The 20,823-nt window shown below is 34.5% G+C and overlaps 1 protein-coding gene across 7 annotated transcripts in view; it reads right to left on the reverse strand.

Annotated features, from left to right (window-relative positions):
• LOC125164624 (disintegrin and metalloproteinase domain-containing protein 5-like) overlaps positions 1-20,823 on the reverse strand; it is a 132,100-nt gene that overhangs the window by 98,833 nt on the left and 12,444 nt on the right. For 3 of the 7 annotated variants that reach the window (XM_047857456.1, XM_047857455.1, XM_047857453.1), the window contains exons 3-7: positions 17,609-17,664; positions 15,108-15,186; positions 14,293-14,369; positions 13,297-13,471; positions 12,354-12,419 (exon numbers count right to left, since the gene is read on the reverse strand). The exons of 1 other annotated variant lie outside the window; for it this stretch is intronic. In XM_047857456.1, coding sequence (XP_047713412.1) covers positions 12,354-12,419; positions 13,297-13,471; positions 14,293-14,369; positions 15,108-15,186; positions 17,609-17,664 — 453 coding nt within the window. Of the gene's footprint in view, positions 1-12,353; positions 12,420-13,296; positions 13,472-14,292; positions 14,370-15,107; positions 15,187-17,608; positions 17,665-20,823 lie in introns of those variants that run through there. 3 more of the 7 variants (XM_047857454.1, XM_047857457.1, XM_047857458.1) reach the window with 3 other exon arrangements.

A 20,823-nucleotide genomic window follows, 5' to 3' on the forward strand; every position in this document is an offset into this window, starting at 1 on the left:
GCTCCACACTGTGAGCCTGGAGCCCAACACAGGGCTCAAACTCAGGAACCACAAGATCATGACCTGAACTGAAATCAAGAGTCAGATAGTTAACCAACTGAGGCACTCAGGTGCCCCAACAAAGAGGAAATTTTTAAAAATACCTGGAGACAAATGAAAATGGAAACCCAGTGATTCAAAATTTTTCATGCACAGTCAAGAGCCATAAAAGAATGAAGTTTATAGTAATGCAGTCATACCTCAAGACACAAGAAAAATTTCAAATAAACAATCTATCCTTACACCTAAAGGAAAAAAGAACAAAGTCCAAAACTAGGTGAAGTAAGGTAATAATAAAGATCAGAACATAGATAAATGAAATAAACACTTAAAGAAAAAGATCAATGAAACAAAGAGCCTAAAAAGATAAACAAAATTGATAAAGCTTTAGTCAGACTCATTAAGAAAAAAAGAGAGAGGACTCAAACAAAATCAGAAATAAAGAGAAATAACTTACACCATAGAAATACATAGGATTATAAGTGACTACTACAAAGTTATGTGCCAACAAATCTGACAACCTAGAAAAACTGGATAAATAACTAGAAGCATACAATCTTCCAAAACTGAATTAGGAAGAAATACAAAATCCGAATAAACCAATTGCTGGTAATGAAATTGATTCAATAATCAAAACTTCCAGCATACAAAAGTCAAAGACCAGATGGCTTCACAGGTGAATTCTATCAAATACTGAAAGATTTAATACCTTTCCTTCTCAAACTATTCTAAAAACTAGAAGAAAAAGGATACTTCTAAATTCATTCTTCAAGGCTGGCATTATCCTACTATCAAAACCAGCAAAAGACATTACAAAAATAAAAAAATACAGGTCAATATCCCTGATGAATTTAGATGCAAAAATCTTCAACAAATATTAGCAAACTGAATTCAAGAATACATTAGAAGGATCACTCACCATAATCAAATGGGATTTATTACAGTGGCAAAAGGGTGGTTGATCTACAAGTCAAATCAATCAGCATGACACACTACATTAACAAAATGAAAGATAAAAACCATACAATATTCTAATAGATGAAGAAAAAGCACATGACAAAATTCAACATTAATGATAGAAACTCTCAGAAAAGTGGGATTAGAGGGAACATACCTCAACATAATAAAGACCAAATATGAAAACTCACAGCTATTGTCAGACTCGATGAAAAACTGAAAGATTTTTTTCTAACATCAGAAACAAGACAAAGACGTCCATTCTTGCCACTTTTAATAAACAGAGCACTGGAGGTCCTAGCCACAGCAATCAGATAAAAAAAAAAAAAAAGAAATAAAAAGCATCCAAATTGGTAAGGAAGAAGTAAGACTGTCACTATTTGCAGAAGACATGATAATCTCTGGAGAAAACCCTAAAGATCCACCAAATAGACTAACAGCATATTAGTTTGAGGGAAACAGATCATGAGTTCTGTGCAGGGGAGGGATCCCTGATCACAGAGAGAGGTGATATTTAGAAAGAGAGAGAGAGAGAGAGAAGAAGAGAGAGAGCGAGAGAGGAGTGCATAGGGGGTTGCACAAGGAAAACATTTCTCCAAAGCCACTGAGTGGGAAAACAAGAGGGGCCGATTTTGTGTTTTTACACCCAGCAGGGCTCAAAGACTAGAGTTTTAGAGGTCCACAGAATGGCCAGTGTGGAGCCCTGAGAGTGCTGCACTGCTCATATGGAGAACAAAGGCAGATAGAAGAGGGACAGATAGTGCAATCTGAGGATCCCCTGGGACACTGTGAGAGACAGTTTCCCCTTGTTGGAGTACATATGGGAGAGGTGGCACTGTCTCTCTGGGGACAAAAGAGTCAGCAGGCAACATTTCCCTCCCTCACCCCTCAGCAGGGATGCAGAGACACCTGCTGAAGGCAGCTAACCTGGACACTGGCTCTTTGATGTGTTTTAGTCCAAAGTCAACACTCATGAGCTTTGGTGCAACTTCCATTCTGTATCAAACCTGCATCAGTCCCAGCATGGTGAGACCCTCCCCCAGAGAACCAGTACATGTCCCCACAATACTAAGCCCCTAAAGTGTGCAGTTTTAAAACTCAGCCAGCCTGCCTTCAATAGAGCCCACGGTGTACTGCACTGCCAGGCAGGCAGGCAGCCTGGACACAGACAGTGTAAAGGCAACAATCTGAAGCATGCCTGGGATACACCAAAAGAGGTTATTCACTCTTCTGGAAGGGCTTCCCAGAAAGCAGCAGGCACGAACTTCCCTCTCTGGAAACAAGGAAGCTGGGTGGAGCCATTTGCCTTCCCCACACCTTAGCATAAACTAACTTCAGTAACCAGCACTGTGCCAAAAGTGGTGGCCTTAACTACTTACACCAAGCCCCAGCCTCCTGCACTCTACAGATGCTGTTTTTCTTGGGCAAATGTGCCTGAGAATCAGAGCAGCAGTCCCCTCTCCCAGAAGGCCAGCACAAACACCACCCAGTGCACCATGAGTTATGCAAACGTTCAGCTCTAATGCAAATAGCATCAAGTCTCTTTAAACAAGCAGACCAGAGCACACCTAGTTAAACTTGCCACACAGTAAACAAGGTCCAAATACTCCCACTGCAGGCAAGGAGAAACTCTGCAGAGGACTGACTTGAGGGAAAGAGCAGGCAAAACACAGCAACAGAGTGCACACAGCACATACCACAGACAATTCTTGAAGTGCCAGGCCCCCAACAGTATAGAACCCCTTCATAATATAGCCATTACTCTCAGGAGCAGGAAACATAACACACTTTCCTAACACACAAAAGAAGATAGAGACCTAGACAAAATGCCAAGATGGAGGAATTCATCCCAAATGAAAGAAAAGGTCACAGCCAGGGATCTACTCAAAACAAATATAAGTAAAATGCCATATGGAAAATCTAAAGCAACAATCATAAGGATACTAGCTGGGCTTGATAAAAACATAGAAGACACCAGGTAATCCCTTACCACAGAGATAAAAGACCTAAAAAGTAAGCCAAAAAGAGAAGTGCAATAACCAAGATTCAGAACTTCCAGGAAGTAAAGACCATAAGGATGGAAGAAGCAGATGAATGAATAAGTGATATAAAGACAAAATTATGGAAAATAATGAAGCTGAAATGAAGAGGGAAAGAAAAATATTAGATCACAAATATAGATTTAGGGAATACAGTAACTACACAAAGCATAATAACATTCCTATTATAAGTGTCTCAGAAGATGAAGACACAGAAAAGGGGACAGAGGGGTATTTGAAGAAATTACAGCTGAAAACACCCCTAATCTGGGAAAGAAAACAGACATTCAAATCCAGGAGAACTCCCATACAAATCAATAAAAGCGCGCCAACACTAAGACATCATAGTTACATTTGCAAAACATAGAGAAAAGGAAAAAATTCCTAAAATCAGAAAGACAAAAGAAGTCACTAACTTATAAGGGAAGACAAATAAAGTTAGTACCTGATCTCCCCAGAGAAATGTGGCAGGCCAGAAGGGAGTAGCATGATATATTCAACATCCTGAATGGGAAAAATATGCAGCCAAGAATACTTTATCCAGCAAGGCTGTCATTCAAAATAGGAAAGATGAAGAGTTAACATTGTTAAATGTCTATACCACCCAAAGCAATCTACCCATTTATTGTAATCCCTATGAAAATACCAACAGCATTTTTCACAGAGCTAAAACAAATAATCCGAAAGTTTGTAAGGAACCATAAAGCAAACTTGAATAAGAAAAGCAAAGCTGGAGGCATCACAATTCCAGACTTCAACTTATATTACTTATATTACAATTTATATTACAAAGATACAGTGATCAATACAGTACGGCACTGACACAAAAACAGAGAGATCAAAGGAACAGAATAGAAAACCCAGAAATGGACCTACAACTATATTGTCAACTCATCTTCTACACAACAGAAAAAAAGACAGCCTCTTCAACAAATGGTGTTGGGAAAACTGGACAATGACATGCAGAAGAATGAAACTAGACCATTTTCTTATACCATACAGACAAATAAATTCACAATGGATGAAACACCTAAATGTGAGACAGAAAATCATCAAAATCCTAGAGAACACAGGCAGAAACCTCTTTGACATCAGCCACAGCAACTTCTTACCAGATATGTCTCCAGAAGCAAGGGAAACAAAAGCAAAAATGAACTACTGAGACTTCATTAAGATAAAAAGGTTCTGCACAGTGAAGGAAACCATCAACAAAATTAAAAGGCAACCTAGAGAATGGGAGAAGATATGTGCAAATGACATATATGATAAAGGGTTAGTATCCAAAAGCTATAAGAACTTATCAAATTCGACACCCAAGAAACAACCCAGTTAAGAAATAAGTAGAGGACATGAATAGACATTTTCCAAAGAAGACATACAGATGGCTAACAGCCACATGAATGATGCTCAACATTGCTCATCATCATGGAAATACATATCAAAACCACGATGAGATACCATCTCACATCTGTCAGAGTGGCTAAAGTTAATAACATAAGAAACAACAGATACTGGTGAGGATGTGGAGAAAGGGGAACCCTCTTGCAATATTGGTGGGAATGCAAACTCATGCAGCCACTCTGGAAAACAGTAATAGATTCCTCAAAAAGTTAAAAATAGTACTACCCTACAATCCAGCAATTGCACTACTAGGTATTTAACCAAAGGATACAAAAATACTTATTTGAAGGGACACAAGCATCCTGATCTTTATAGCAGAATTATCAACAATAGCCAAATTATGGAAAGAGCCCAAATGTCCACTGACTGATGAATGGATAAAGAAGATGTGGTACAGATATATAATGGAATATTACTCAGCCATAAAATATCATTATTTATTTATTTTATGCAAATAATTAATTTGCAATGACATGGATGGAGCTAAAATGTATTGTGCTAAGCTAAATAAGTCAGAGAATGACAAATACCTTATGACTTCACTCACATGGAATTTAACAAACAAAACAAATAAACATAGGAAAAAAGAGAAAGACAAACCATAAAACAGACTCTTAAGTACAGATAACAAACTAGGGTTGCTGGAGGGGAGGTTGGTGTGGGGATGGGTTAAACTGGTGATGTGCATTAAGGAGGGCACTGGTTATGATGAGCACTGAGTGTCGTATGTAAGTAATGAATCACTGAATTCTACACTTGAAACTAATATTACACTGATAAGTTAACTAACTGCAATTTAAATTAAAACTTGGGGAAAGAATAACAAACTACTTAAGGATAAGAGAAAGACCTGCACTCTGAAAACTATAAGACACTGATGAAGATATTGAAGATGACACAAATAAATAGAAAGATATACCATACCATGCTCTTGGACTAGAAGAATTAATATTGTTGAAATGTCCATACTACCCAAAACAACCTACAGATTCAATGGAATCCCTATCAAATTACCAATAATATTTTTTTACAGTACTAGAACAAATAATATTTGTCTGGAACCACAAAACACTCCAAACAGCCAAAGCAATCTTGAGAAAAAAGAACAAAGATGGATGTATCACAACCCTAGATTTAAAGCTATACTACAAAGCTATAGTAATCAAAACAGTATGGTACTGGAACAAAAACAGACCCGTAGATCAATGGAACAGAAAAGAAAACCCAGAAATAAACCCATAATTATACGGTCAATTAATCTACAACACAAAAGGCAAGAATATGCAACAGGGAAAAAGCAGTTTCCTCAGTCAATAATATCTAAAACTAGACAGCTACATGAAAAAGGAATGAAACTAGACCACTTTTGGGGTGCCTGGGTAGCGAAATTGGTTAAGCATACAACTCTTAATCTTAGCTCAGGACATGATTTCACGGTTTGTGAGATTGGGCTGAGATTGGGCTCAGTGCTGACAGCATGGAGCCTGCTTGGGATTCTCTCTCTCCCTTGCTTGCCCCTTCCCTGCTCATGCTCACATTCTCAAAATAAATAAACATTTGTTTTTAAAAAAGAAAGAAACTAGGCCACTTTCTTACACCATATACATAAATAAAAATATACAAAAATAAATTCAAAAATATTAAAGACTTAAATGTAAGGCATGAAATTATAAAACTCCTGGAAAAAAAATATAGGCAGTAATCTCTGGATATCAACCTTAGCAACATATTTCTAAATATGTCTCCCAGGAAAGTGAAACAAAAGCAAAAATACAGTTTTTGGATCATATCAAAATACGAAGGTAACAAAGGAAACCATTACCAAAATGAAGAGGCAACCTACAAAAATATAAAAGATATTTGCAAATGATATATCCAATAAGGGGTTAATATCCAAAATATATAAAGAAATCACACACCTCAACATCAAAAAACAAATAATCTGATTTAAAAAACAGCAAAGAACCTGAAAAGATGTAAATTGATGCAGCCACTCTGCAAAACAGTATGGATGTTTCTCAAAAAATTATAAACAGAAATACCAATTATAATCTAGTAATTCCACTGCTGATTATTTAGCCAGAAAAAAATGAAATCACTAATTTGAAAACACATATGCACTCTTATGTTCATTGCAGCATTATTTACAATAGCTAAGATATGGAAGCAACCCAAATGTCCATTGAAAGATGAATGGATAAAGAAGATGTGGTATATATAAACAATGTAATATTATTCAGTCATTAAAAAAACAACAATGAAATCTTGCTATTCATGACAACATGGGTAGACCTACAGGATATAATACTAAGTGAAATAAGTCAGACAGAGAAAGACAAATACTACATGATTTCATTCATATGAGGAATCAAAAATAAAAAATAAATGAACAAATAAACAAAAACATAAATAGACTCATAAATACAGAGAACAAAACTGAAAAAAAAGGAGGAGGGTCAAGTAGATGGGCAGAGTATAAGAAGCAGATTAAGAGGTACAAAATTCCATTTCTAAAATAAGTCGTGGGGATGAAAACACAACATAGAGAATATAGTCAATAGTACTATAATAGCTTTGTATGGTGACAGATGGTAACTACACTTAATGTAGTGAGTACTGTGTAATATATAAAATTGTCCAATACCTATGTTATATATCTGAAACTAACATAGCATTGTATGTCAACTATACTTCAATAAAAAAAAATACAACCCACCAAGACTTAATCAAGAAGAAATAAAATAAATGAATAGAGCAATTACTAGGAAGGAAATTGAATTAATATTTTTTTTAATGTCCCAATGAAGAAAAGCTCAGGACTAGAGGACCTCACTGGTGAATTTTACCAAATAGTTAAATAAGTAACACCAATTCTTCTCAAAATCTGCCAAAAAACAAACAAACAAAAAATCAAAGATGTTGGAATACGCCCAAAGTCATTTTATGAAGCCAGCATTACCCTGATAGCAAAGCCAGAAAAAGATGCTACAAGAAAGAAAAGTACAGGCCAATGTTCCCGATGAACATTGATGGAAAATTGTCAATAAAAGACTAGCAAACCAAATTCAGCAGCACATTAAAATATCATCCATCATGATCAAGTTATAGCTAGAACAACCAGACAAATCAATAAGGAAAAAGAAGACTTTTTATAAACCAGTTGACCTAACAGACATATACAGAACACTTAACAGTAGCATATACATTCTTCTAAAGGACACATTGAACAATTTGCAAAATAGACTACATGTTAGGCCACAAAACAAGGCTTAACAAATTTAAGAAGACAGAAACAATACCAAGTATGCTCTCTGACCACAATAAAATGAAACTATAAATCAATAGAAGGGAAACTGGAAAATCCACAAAAAATTCTCAAAACAAAGCTCAGGACCAAATGAATTCACTAGAGAATTCTACCAAACATTTAAAGAAAAATTAACGCTAATCCTCCTCAAGCTCTTTCTAAGAATTACAGAGGCAAGAAAACTTCCAAACTCATTCTGTGAGGTCAGCACTATTCCGATACCGAAGCCAGATAAAGACACTGCAAGGAAAGAAAAATAGAAACCAATATCTTTGATGAATATTGAAGCAAAAATCACTAGTAAAACACCATCAAAATGGTATTCTTTCATCAAAATGAATTCAACAGCTAATAAAAGGATCATTCGCTATTACCAAGTGGGGTTTATACCTGGAATGTAAGAATGGTTCAACACATCAAAAAATCAATGTAATACTACACATTAACAAAATGAAGGACAAAAAACCCACATGATCATTTCAACTGATGCCAAAAATAGTGTCAAAATTCAGCACTATTTCATGACAAAAACACCCAACAAACTAATAATATAAGGAAAGTACTTCAACATAATAAAAGCCATATATGATCACAGCTAATATCACTCTCAACAGTGAAAGACTGACAGCTTTTTTTCTAAGAACAGGAACAAGTCAACCATGCACACCCTCACCACACTATTCAACATAGTATTAGAGGTCCTAACTATAGCAATCAGAGAAGTCAAAGAAAAAAAGGTATTCAAATTAGAAATAAATAAGTAAAATTATCTCTGTTCACCAATATGATTTTATACATAGAAAGCCCTATAGATTCTACCAAAAAAATTTTTTGTTAAAGCTAGGAAACAATTTCAGCAGTTACAGTATATAAAATCAGCACACAAAAATCAGTTGTTCCAATATACTACCATGACCAATCACAAAAAGGAATCAAGAAAATGTTCCCTTTTACTATAGCATCAAAAAGGAAGAGATACTTAATAAAAGACTTAACCAATGAAGTATTTGCACAATGAAAACTAAAGACACTGGTAAAAGAAATCAAAGAATATACAAACAAATGGAAAGATATCTCATGTTTGTGAGTTGGAAGACTTCATAGCGTTAAAATACCCAAATTAGCCAAAGCTATCTACAGATTCAATGCAATCCCTATCAAAATCCCAATGGCCTATTTTGAAGAAATAGAAAAAACATCCTAAAAGAGGAATGCCAGAATGTCTCACCTCCTAATTTCAAAGCATACTGCAAAGCAAAAGTAACCAACACTATATAGTACTGGCATAGACATATATGTGGATCAATGGAATAGACTAGAGCACCCAAAAACAAAACCCTGAGTATATGACCAAATGATTTTTAACATGGGTGCCAAGATACAGAGTGGAAAATGGGTCATGTCTTTCACAAATGTCACTGGAAAAACTGTGTATCTACATGCAAAAGAATGAAGTTGGATCCTTACTTTAAATCATATATAAAAGTTAACTGAAATTAATTACAGATGTAAATGTAAGACCTAAAATTATAAAACTCCTAGAAAAAAAAGCACAGGAGAAATCTTCAGGACATTGGATTTGACAATGATTTCTTAGATCTCACACAAAAGCAGAGGCAACAAAAGTAAAAATAAACAAATGGGATTACATTAAACTTAGCTTTTGTGCCTCAAAGAAAACAATCAACAGAGTGAAAAGGCAACCTTCAGAATGGGAGAAAGCATTTGCAAACCACATATCTGATAAGAAGTTAGTATCTAGAATATATAAAGAATTCCTATAACTCAACAAAAAACAATTTTAAAATTATTTAATAGTGTAAATATTAATAATAGAAAACAGTATGGCAGTTCCTCATAGATTAACCATAGAATTAACATATGTTTTAACAATCCAGCTTCTGGATATACGCCAAAAAAAAAAATCTAAAGCAAAGTCTCAAAGAGATATTTACACATTCATGTTCCCTCCAGCATTATTCACAATAGACTAAAGGTAGAAGAAACCCAAATATCCATGAACAGAGGACTGGGTAAAAAAAAAAAAAAAATGTAGTATATACATGCAATGGAATACTACACAGCATTAAAAAGGAAAAATGTCCTGTCACATGCTACGACATGGAAGAACTTAAGGACATTATGCTAAGTATAATAAATCAGTCAGAGAAGTTCAAATACTGTATGATTCCATTCATATGAATTATCTAAAGTAGTAAAAATCATAGCAACTGAATGTAGAAAGGTGTTCACCAAGGCCTGGGATGGGCAGAGGAAATTAGTGTTTAAAGGGCATAGAGTTTTGGTTTTCAGGATACAAAGGTTCTAGAGAACTATTGAACAACAATGTGAATATACTCAATACTGCCAAACTGTATGTTTAAAAATGGTTAGGATAGTAAATTTAATGGCATATGCTTTTTACCACAATAAAAAAAAAGAATAAAGAAAACTAGGATTCAATGCTAAATCTGACTCCAAATTATGTACTTATAACTGCCAAATCTAGTTTACTATGAAACACAATAAATTCTGTACTCATTCACTTGAAAACAATTAGAGAAATGGGTAATTTCACACTGCTGGACTATTTCAAGAGCACCAGGGGAACTTCCTTAGCAAACTCCTCACTGAACTTCACCAAGGCCACAGTCAATCCTCATACCTGCCACTGGTAACCACACAGAAATGGAAATTTTACTTAACCAACTAGCTGATACCTCTTAAGTGTATCCTTAATGCACTTTTAAATATTAATGAAGAATATTTTCTCTGTGAGGAAACTGCCTAAAAAGTAATCCTGTAAAAAGAAAAGAAAGAAAGCCCACAGTTTTTTAGATAGCTGTATCAATAAAAGACTACCAGATTAGTTAAAAAGATTTGAGATTAATATAAACCCAAAAAGGTCTCTGGGCTCCCAACCAAATAAATGGTTATTGGTTTAAGCCACTAAATTTTGGAGTGCTTTTCTATGCAGTAATAGATAACTTATGCTTATCTTGAAGTCTACTTTGTCTGATATTAATCTAGTTAAAACAAGTTTTTAGAATTTTCATTTTTATTATATATTTTTGAAGTCTTTTACTTTCATTTTGTACCATATTTTAGATATGTCAGTTTTAGATAGAAAATGTGCATTCAGGTGTCTTGCATGATATTTGTCTTTCTTTTAATTAATCTTTACCTTTGGTTTTTAATTACAGTACTTAGTCCCTCTACACCTAATATAATTACTTATACTTTTGAGTTGGAATTTATCTTAATCTTAGCTTTTACATTTGTCCCACATTTATGAAACAAATGTTTAAGATATAATGGTTTTCTTTACTTTTATTCACTTATTTGTGTTGATTATGCTTAAAATTCTGTTTTCCTACTTCTAATTGCTTTGTAATCTTGTAGGAATAGGATTTTGGAATATGTGTTGGCTTTGTACTGATCATCCTAGTTATGCTAAAAAAACAAAAAACAAACAAACAAACAAAAAAACCCTCCAGTCTTTATTGAGCCAATGCACTTCAGTATTTGTAACCTCTGCCAATACTTAGCTCAGCTCTCCTGCCTCATATCCACCTCTTCTGGAATCAACAGACTCCCTTACGGAACAAAATATTTTTATAACTTAAAATTTTAATATTCAAACGCTTTCTGGATCTAAATCTATTATTTTGTTTTGTTTTGCTAACCCTTATTTATGATGGCTCATTTTCTTACGAATTTTGAGCTCATATATGGCTGATCTGTGGGAATCCTGTTTGAAGTTGCATTCCCACAGAGAAAAATACTATTTGATTCCAGCAGGTAGCCTCAGATCTTACCAACCTGGAAAAAAATATAACCTCATAGTTTAGAATCTCCTAACCACCTAAGTTGTGTAAATTAAAAACCTAAACTCAAAGATCAGAAGCATAATCCTCAATATGAAAATTTGTTCATTTGTTTTTTCCATCATTTCATTTACCTAAAATTGAGAATACCACAGATAAGTTGTTTTCTCCCTTTGCTTGGAAGAAGTAGCATATTTGTTTTGTAGACTATCCTTTCTATTAGGCTGAAGCAGTTAAGTACTATTGGATGTGAGGGTTGAGGGTTTCACCAAGGATGTAGTTCTTTTGAAAAAGAAAAGAAAAATAGACTGACAAGCTTTAAAAAAAATGAAAAATGGGGTGCCTGCGTGGCTCAGTTGGTTGAGTGTCTGACTTCCGCTCAAGTCGTAATCTCACAGTTCATAAATTTGAGCCCCACTTTGGACTCTGTGCTGACAGCTCCGAGCCTGGAGCCTGGAGCCTGCTTTGGATTCTGTGTCTCCCTCTCTCTGCCCCTTCCCCGCTCATGCTCGGTCTCTCTCTGTCTCTCAAAGATGAATAAACGTTTTAAAAAAAAGAAAAAGAAAAATGCATTACTTTACAAAAGTAATTAGAGATCCTATTTATAAAATAAATGAATTAACAAACGTGGTTTATGCACAATTTTTAAGAAGTTATTAACTGCAAAAGCAAAAACAAACATTTATCAACAAGTGGTTTTAAAATTTTTATTATGTCATTGAAATCAAGTTAAAGACAAAGGTTATATCATTTAAAAATAACAGTACATAAAAAATGACCTACCAGATTTTTATCCACAACAATATATATTTCAAGATATTGAGGGTATAACTTGAAAAATTCAGTTCTCTGTAAAACACACAACATGAGTGCTGAGGAATTGCCAAAAATTTACCTTCTGTTGATAAAGTGAGAGACTGATTATATAACAAAGCCGTTCTCAAATACAAAAGTTAGGTACTATTCAGAAAATTCCAGGTCCAAAAAGTGCCTTTGGTTAATAAGAATTTTCAACGAGATCCCACGCTATACAAGAATCCAGGTATCTTTTGATTTTAGCAATAGCTGAAATTGGAAATCTTAAGTTTACAACATAAATCTTTTCTTTCTTGCCTTGTGATAATGTTCATAGTAGTCTTCCACATAGGCAGATTTTCTGCTACCAATTATTAGGAAACTACTTTTGGCAAACAATAAAGTTTAGAAAAACATTACTAAAGGTTATAATCAATGCCAGTTCACTAGAGCCAGGAATGTTATTTATGACGGTATAGCAGTTTACAGGCCTTTGTGGAAGAATTCATCACTTTGCTTTACATGTACCTTATGTAGGCCACAATAGTATTCATTCATGAACTCTCATGAAACAAAGACTTAACTTAGAAATCCAGATCATGTAATATTTTAACCTAATTTGTCAGCCTAATTGAGAAAAAGGAACCATTTACATTAATCATCCAAATGTCTACATGTGAAATTAATTTTTTTTGGTGTCTTAACTCCTATGTTCACATTTGTTTCCCAGATTAATTACCTAAGTTTTCACTATACTTTGATCTACTAACAAGCTGAACAAAGAACTTTACCCATTTTAAAAGTCATGGAGGGACTTCATGAAAAAGTAAAATAACCTTAAGATCTGTAAGTCATTAAATTTTGCTCTGAGAGTATTTTTCATTTCACAAAGTTTTAACAAATAAGTTAAAATTAAAAAGTCAACACTTACTTCTGAACTCCTTCTGATGTGATAATATAAGTTATTATAGCTATAAGTCTTATTTTCTCCTAAAAGAGGAATATTAGTGTTATCATTTTTTTCTTCATAAATCATGTGCACGAATCCTGATACGGCCTCCATTGGTTCAATTCCATATGAGATGTTTTTAAGCTGCAATGTTCCCCTGAGTATTAAAATCATCAAAACAAAGTCCAAAATTATTCTAACAAAACTATAATATTCTAATGTGGAATTTTAGCCAAATACATTTTTTTTTACATTTAAAGTCACCTTGGTTTCTCCACTTTACCTTTTTATTCATTGAAGTGTTAAACTCAGAACTAGGCCAGTAATACCACAGGATGCCTATTGCTTTATATGACAAATATTCTAAGAGAAATATCCCGATCATCTAAAGAAAGCATATTAGTGGCATAGATCCATGTGATTGAACAGATTAGGATTCCTTCCTAGGGTATAGATTTTCTAAGCCAACCTGTCAGATATTCAGGCACTCTCTTCCTTAGTTTTAAGTCCTTTCTTCTTTTTGAGACATCTAATCTTTCCTGACACTTAATGCCATAAGTCATTTTTTTTGTGGGGGGCTTAACTGAAGGTATTACCTGCCTAAAAATGGCTAGAAGTAGAGCCAAAATATCTATCAGATCTAGGCATTCTACAATTGTGAACCATTCTAGGAGATTAATAAATCAGTAAAAACATTAAAAATCTGGAAAAACTAAAGAATTATGGAGAGACCAACCAACCCTCCCTACACTCAAGACTGCTGAAAGCCTCAAGCAGTCAGAATCAACAAGTAGCCCTCCATCAGGGACAAATGTTTCCAAGGTGACCAATTCTATTTTATCAGTAATTCTGGTTCATTCATTAGGGAACTGAAATAACAAAGGTGAATATAAAACTAGAAAAGATAAATAGAGAATCAACTCATAGACTAGCAGGATCTAATACCAGCAAATAGAATATCTTTAAAAAGGCTACAACCTGAGTCCTGAACAAGTGTTGAGTGACACAAGAGAATTTGGAAAACCTGCAACATATCCTTGATAATTGCAATCCATCTGAAAAGAATATACAAGAACAAACAGATAACTTACTTTTAAAATGGATATCCTAGATGTGTCATTTATTTCTATTACTTTATCAATATTGGAACTTCAAACTGAATGGGCAATTACCCAATAAACTTGTGCCACGTAGAAATAAGACGTAGTCCAGATTATTAAATGTCAGTGAATGTATAAATTTCAGGATATTTACATTTTTTACTTTTTTAAAATGTTTACTTATTGAGAGACAGAGAGAGAGAGAGGAAGAGGAAGACAGAGAGCAGGGAAGGGGGGAAGGGGAGGGTGTAGAGAGAGAGGGAGAGAAAGAATCTCAAGTGGGCTCCATGCCATCAGCGCAGAGCTCAACACAGGGCTTGAACCCACAAACCACAAGCTTACAACCTGGACTGAGATCACGACCTGGACCAAAATCAAGAGTCAGACACTTAGGGTGCCTGGATAGGTCAATCAGCTAAGCATCCAACGGGCTCAAGTCATGATCTCACAGTTCATGAGTTCAAGTCCCACATCAGGCTTTCTGCTGTCAGCACGGGGCCCTCTTTGGATCCTCTGTTCCCCTCTCTGTCTCTCTCTCTGTCTCTCTGTCTCTGTCTCTCTCTCTCTCTCAAAAATAAACATTAAAAAAAATGGAGACGTACACTTAACCAACTGGGCCACCCCGGTGCCACTGAAATTAACATTTTTAAAGATAATCTAGAGAAAGAAATCTGTAAGAAAAAGCTGTTTTACCTGAGCTGACAAAGGCTTAGAATATTGGATGTCATCTTTGTCATAAAAGTAAACAACAGAAACCGAAGATAAAAATGATCTAGAATAAAATCACAAAACATGTTCAATCTGTCAAACAGAAAACATGAAACATAAAAAATTATTCTTCATAATACAAATTTTCCTTTTACTGATCAATTATAGCGCCAGTTACCTTTGCATATCCTCTTGTCCAAATACTTCTCTGTTGTTTATAATAAATCAAGTGCTGAGGGAAGCATTTTAACTCTGGTGACATATAACACTAAAATGCATCCTAATGAACAATCCAAACAGCTAGAGATAGCAAACAGTGTAAATAACATAGGTCCCAATTTCCGGCATAGAACTTTAAATTTTTTTTAACACTTATTTATTTTTGAGAGACAGAACACAAGTGGAGGAGAGGAAGAGAGGGAGACACAAAATCTAAAGCAGGCTCCAGGCTCTGAGCTGCCAGCACAGAGCCCAATGTTGGGCTCAAACCCATGAACCGCGAGATCATGACCTGAACTGAAATCAGACGCTTAACCGACTGAGCCACTTAGGGGCCCCTCCAGCATAGAACTTTAAAATCTTTGTCTTTATTACTCACTGATTCCAGATTTTAAACCTGAATCTTAAAATTAAAAACTAGGTTTAGGACAGAATTTAAAAAATATTTTCTTAGCATTACTACAAATTCATATTCACTAAGCTTAGCTAAGTACCAAGTTCTCAATAACCTTTGTCAGAATTTTCCTTCATTATCCTCAGTAACAATTCAGAAACTTGACCCCACTCCTGCCAATCATCTCACATAATCTCCACATCATTTCAGTTTCAGATCACCTATATCTACCCTCATTCCTCATCTTTTTTTCCAGAGGATGACTACTTCTTTTGTTCAAGGCACACTCTTACACTTGTGCTATGAATCCCATTCTATGCCATATATTGAAGATACATACTTTTTCAATCCTATAATTTCAAACTATTCCTCTCTACTATTTTTTTAACTTAATGCTATTAAAAAGTTCATTATCAAAGTATTATCTTCATAAATAATTCTCCCATGACCTGTGTCCTACTTTAACTATTCTTTATACATTTTCAATTCTCCAAAGATACTCTCATAAGAGTAGTCTACAAATAATTTCTCCACTTTGTCCATTCTTAGTCACCCTGAAACGGCTCTGGAAAAGATTCATAGCTGCCAGAATGTCAGATCCAAAAGGTAATTTTAAAATCAACATTGCCCTGCTCTCTAGCATCATTCTGAAAACTGTGACCACTCAATATAATCACTTAATTTACATTACACATTACTCTTCTGCTTCTCTTCCTACCTCCCTGACACTTCCAGCTTGATCTTCCATGTTGGCTGCTCTTTTTTGTTCTACCTATCTCAGAAATATTGATCTTCACCAAGATTTAGTCTTTAGTCACTAGGCTATTCATAAGCACTCTATAAATTCTCATTTTTTATTTTATAGCCAAACTATTGGTTACTGCTAAACCTATATCCTCATTGCCAATCTATTCTCATATATTGAAATTCTTATATTCATATTCCTAGTGGAGAAAATCCACTTGGATATCTTGTAGGCATTCCAAATCAAACTCACCCCCTTCCCTCATATATATATCTCACTTATTCCTCACTTAATTAACTATAACCTACCCATTTTCTCAAGCAACAACTAAATTATCCAAGGTACTTCACTTTTTCCCAATCACTCTAACAAATCCATCTTCAAGGTCTATTGAATTTTTCTTTCCAGTGCTATGAACAATACCATTGTTTAAGCCACCATCATCATTCACCTAAATTATTACACAACCACAAATTACACACCTTACCTCTACTTCTGCTTTCTCAAAAACAGCCTAAACTCTCATTGGGACTATAATGTACTTGCTTAAAAACATTTTTGGCTTCTAATATCCTTAGCATGGCTTTATAGATCTTCTACAACCTGACTCCTGCCTACCTTTCCAAAATGTTTTACTTCTATCCTCCAGAAATATGTCCTTTAGTAATCCAGGTGGACTTTCTACACACCACTGAATCCACTCTGTCTCATACCTCCATGTTTTGCACATGATTTCCTCTAAACAGAATGTCCTCCTACACTACCTCATTTCTTTACAGAACTCACAAGGTATCTTCCTTCAAGAGATAAGTCATCTCTTACTTCCTTCCAAAAACCTTCATTGATTTCCAAAGAACACTATTTACACATTTATTACAATACTATGTTATAGCAAAATTCTCCCTTTATCCATTATTTCATCTGAATATATATGAATTCTTTAATTGCAGATCATGTTTTATTATCTTTAGTATGCCTATGATTTTACCCAATAATCAATATGCAGTAAGTATCACATATATATAGGTATTAAATATACATCTGAATTGAAATTATTCTATGCATACCTATTTTTAAAAATCAAGAAACCAGAGAATTAAAATTTGAAAGGATAAAATTTTTACTTACTGCTTTCTGAGATGGACAAAATACGGTTTTCCTTTTATTGTAATGATATAAGCAATCTGTAACATGAGTATCCAAAAAAAATCAGTGAAAATACTTGTAAATAACATATGCTAAATAATTTCTTTTCTGAGTTATGTTTTAAAAATATTGAAAAAATTAATAATAAGATATAACCATTACATATGTTTCCCTTCCCATGTGACTATTTGAAGCCTAGGAATTCTAAATGGAGAACTAGGTAGTAGTCGCTGTCTATTATTCACCCTAACATTTCTGATGGAGAATCTTGCCTAATGACTATTACCTTTTGGATTAGACACATACCACCCTTCACCATGCCCAAGGCAAATGCCAAAGACGCCCACCTCACTTGAAAGAATCTGTTGCTTGTTTACTCCCAGACCTCCTAAAAAGTATATTGTTGTGCTCAATGGAATAAATATTCCAAAAGATAGCACTACAGGAAATGCACTACACCTCCAGCAGTATAACATAATAAGTACCACTGCACTTTGCTTTCCACACGTAAGCAACAAAACTCCTCTGGAATAGAATGTGAGAGAGGATAGAGGGGAAGCAGAGACATGTCTAGAAAACCCTCCAGAAGATAACAGAAAATATAAGAGTCATTAAGTCATTTATTCAGCTACTTTTTAAAGATAATTTTAACAAGAGAAATAGCCTCTTAAAAGTTTTCAGTGCCTTAACTTTGTATTCTAGCAGAACAAGATTCTTTGTAACAGATAAATGTTCTGAAAGAGTCATCTGAATGGCACTCTAGAAATAAGTATAAGTGGAATCTTGTGAGGATCTTGAGAATTGTGCCCTCCAAAAATACCTTGTTACTAAACAAATATAATCAAAAATAAATGGAATAAGGCAGCATCAATAAATTTTTAAATCCACACAGCTTACAAAACAAAACAAGTAGAATTTAAATAATAGGAAATGTACAAAACTGACAGGAAGAGAAAAAAAATCCAAAAAGACATTATCTAGAGCTTCTAAAACTTTTCATACACAATATCCAAATGGTTGGGTTGAACTGTGTCTCCTTCCTTCCAACGTTATATGTGAATTCATTATCCCAGGACCTCAAAACATGACCTTATTTGGAGATAGGGTCCTTACAGAAGTAATAAAGTTAGGTCATTAAGGTAGGCATTAACCAATCTGACTGATATCTTTATACAAAGGAGAAATTTAGGGGCACCTACGTGGCTCGGTTGGTTGAGCATCTGACTGATTTTGGCTTAGGTCATGACCCCAGGGTTATAGGATCAAGCCCCACATAGGGCTCCCCTGCACTGACCAGGGAGCTTGCTTAAGATTCTCATTCTCTCTCTCTCTCTCTCTCTCTCTCTCTCTCTCTCTCTCTCTGTCCCTCTCCCACTTGTGTGCAGGTGCATTCTTTCTCTCTCTCTAAAATAAATAAACAAACAAAAACACAAAAGGGAAGTTTAGACACAGACATACACAAAGGGGAATGCCTATGAAAATTCAGAAAAAGATTCCATCTATAAGCCAAGAAGAGAGACCTGGAGCAGATTATCCCTAACAGTCTTCAGAAAGAATCAACCCTGCTAACAACTTGATCTTGGACTTCTAGTCTCCTTTGTTGAACTGTGAAACAATACATTGTTGTTGTATAAGGCACATGGTTTGTGTTACCTTGTAATGCAAGCCCTAGCAAACTATTACACCAACTTTCAATAAAAAGTTGTATGAAATGCAAAAGAACAGGATCAAATTACCAAAATCAGCAAAAAAAGAAAACAAATAGATAATTATAACAAAGCTACAGGTAGTATGTATAATGACCATGACTAAAATGAGAAAAATATGGAGATTTTCAGAAGAGTAAAATATCTAATAAACAAACTGAAATTCTAGAGCAGAAAGAAATGTAATACCTTCTATTAAAAAGTCAATAAAAGGGGTTTGAGAGAAGATCAGACAGAGCAAAAGACAGGATTGGTGAACAGGAATATAATAGGTCAGTGGAAAATATTCAGATTGACAAAGTGAAATTAATACCAAAACAAAAATAAGAGAAGTGTGACCCATTAAAAATGTCTAACATTCATGTAATTTTGAAAACAGGAGAAATATATAGAGACTATGAAAGAAATATTAATTAAATATCAATAATTTATGCCTGGGGCACCTGGGTGGCTCAGCTGGCTAAGCATCCAACTCTTGATTTTGGCTCAAGTAGTGATCCCAGAGTCGTGAGATTGAGTCCTGCATTGGACTCAATGCTGGGCATGGAGCTTGTTTAAGATTCTCTCTCCCTCTCCCTTTGCTCCACCCCCACTGGCTCCTGCACTCATGCTCTATAAATAAATAAATAAATAAATAAATAAAATCCATTAAAAAAAAAGACATAATATCTGAGATTTTCGAAAGCTTATGAAAGATGTCCACTCACACTCTCAAATACTCTATTAATCCAAAATAGAATGAATACAAAGAACACAAACTAGGCATATCATACTCTAACAGCTAAAACAAAAAGACAAAAAACATATATTTAAACAGCAACAAGAACGAAAGGGTGCATTACTCTCAAAAGGCTTTTAAATAAAGTATACATACTCCCACAGAAACAATGGATACCAGAAGACAATGGAATGGTATCTTTAAAGTGAAGAAAGAAAATGATATCCAACCAAAAGTTTATATCCAGCAAAAATATCCAGCAGATACACAGCGAAATAAACACATTTCCTCACAAGAGCAAATGACATAATTCACTGACAGCTAACCTACACTAAAAGAAACACTAAAAATAGTGTTTCTTTTTTAATGGGAAGTAAGTTGCTCCAAGATAGAATGATGAAAATGTATGACAATGAAAACCACAGGAAAAATAAGTATGTCAGTAAATTTAAGTGAATATCATTTGTTTTAAACAGTGATAGTAAATGCTATTCTCATTAAAAAAAAAAAAACATAGTTGTAAGATATATGACAATGGCATAAATGACAAAAAGAACATAAATGGAGTAAAGTTTCAAGGTCCTTGAGCTTTTCAGGGAGTGGCAAAAATACAAATTTAATGTAGCAGGTAAAAAATTAAAGACACATGTTATAATCACAAGGTTAACCATTAAAAGAATAAAAAAGAATACATCACTAATAGCCTAAAAAGACAAATTAGAATAAAAATCACATCATGGATTATAAAAACAGAGGAAAGGGAAAATTAAGAA

The sequence above is a fragment of the Prionailurus viverrinus genome, chromosome B1, assembly GCF_022837055.1.
Source record: "Prionailurus viverrinus isolate Anna chromosome B1, UM_Priviv_1.0, whole genome shotgun sequence".
Taxonomy (NCBI): Eukaryota; Metazoa; Chordata; class Mammalia; order Carnivora; family Felidae; genus Prionailurus; species Prionailurus viverrinus.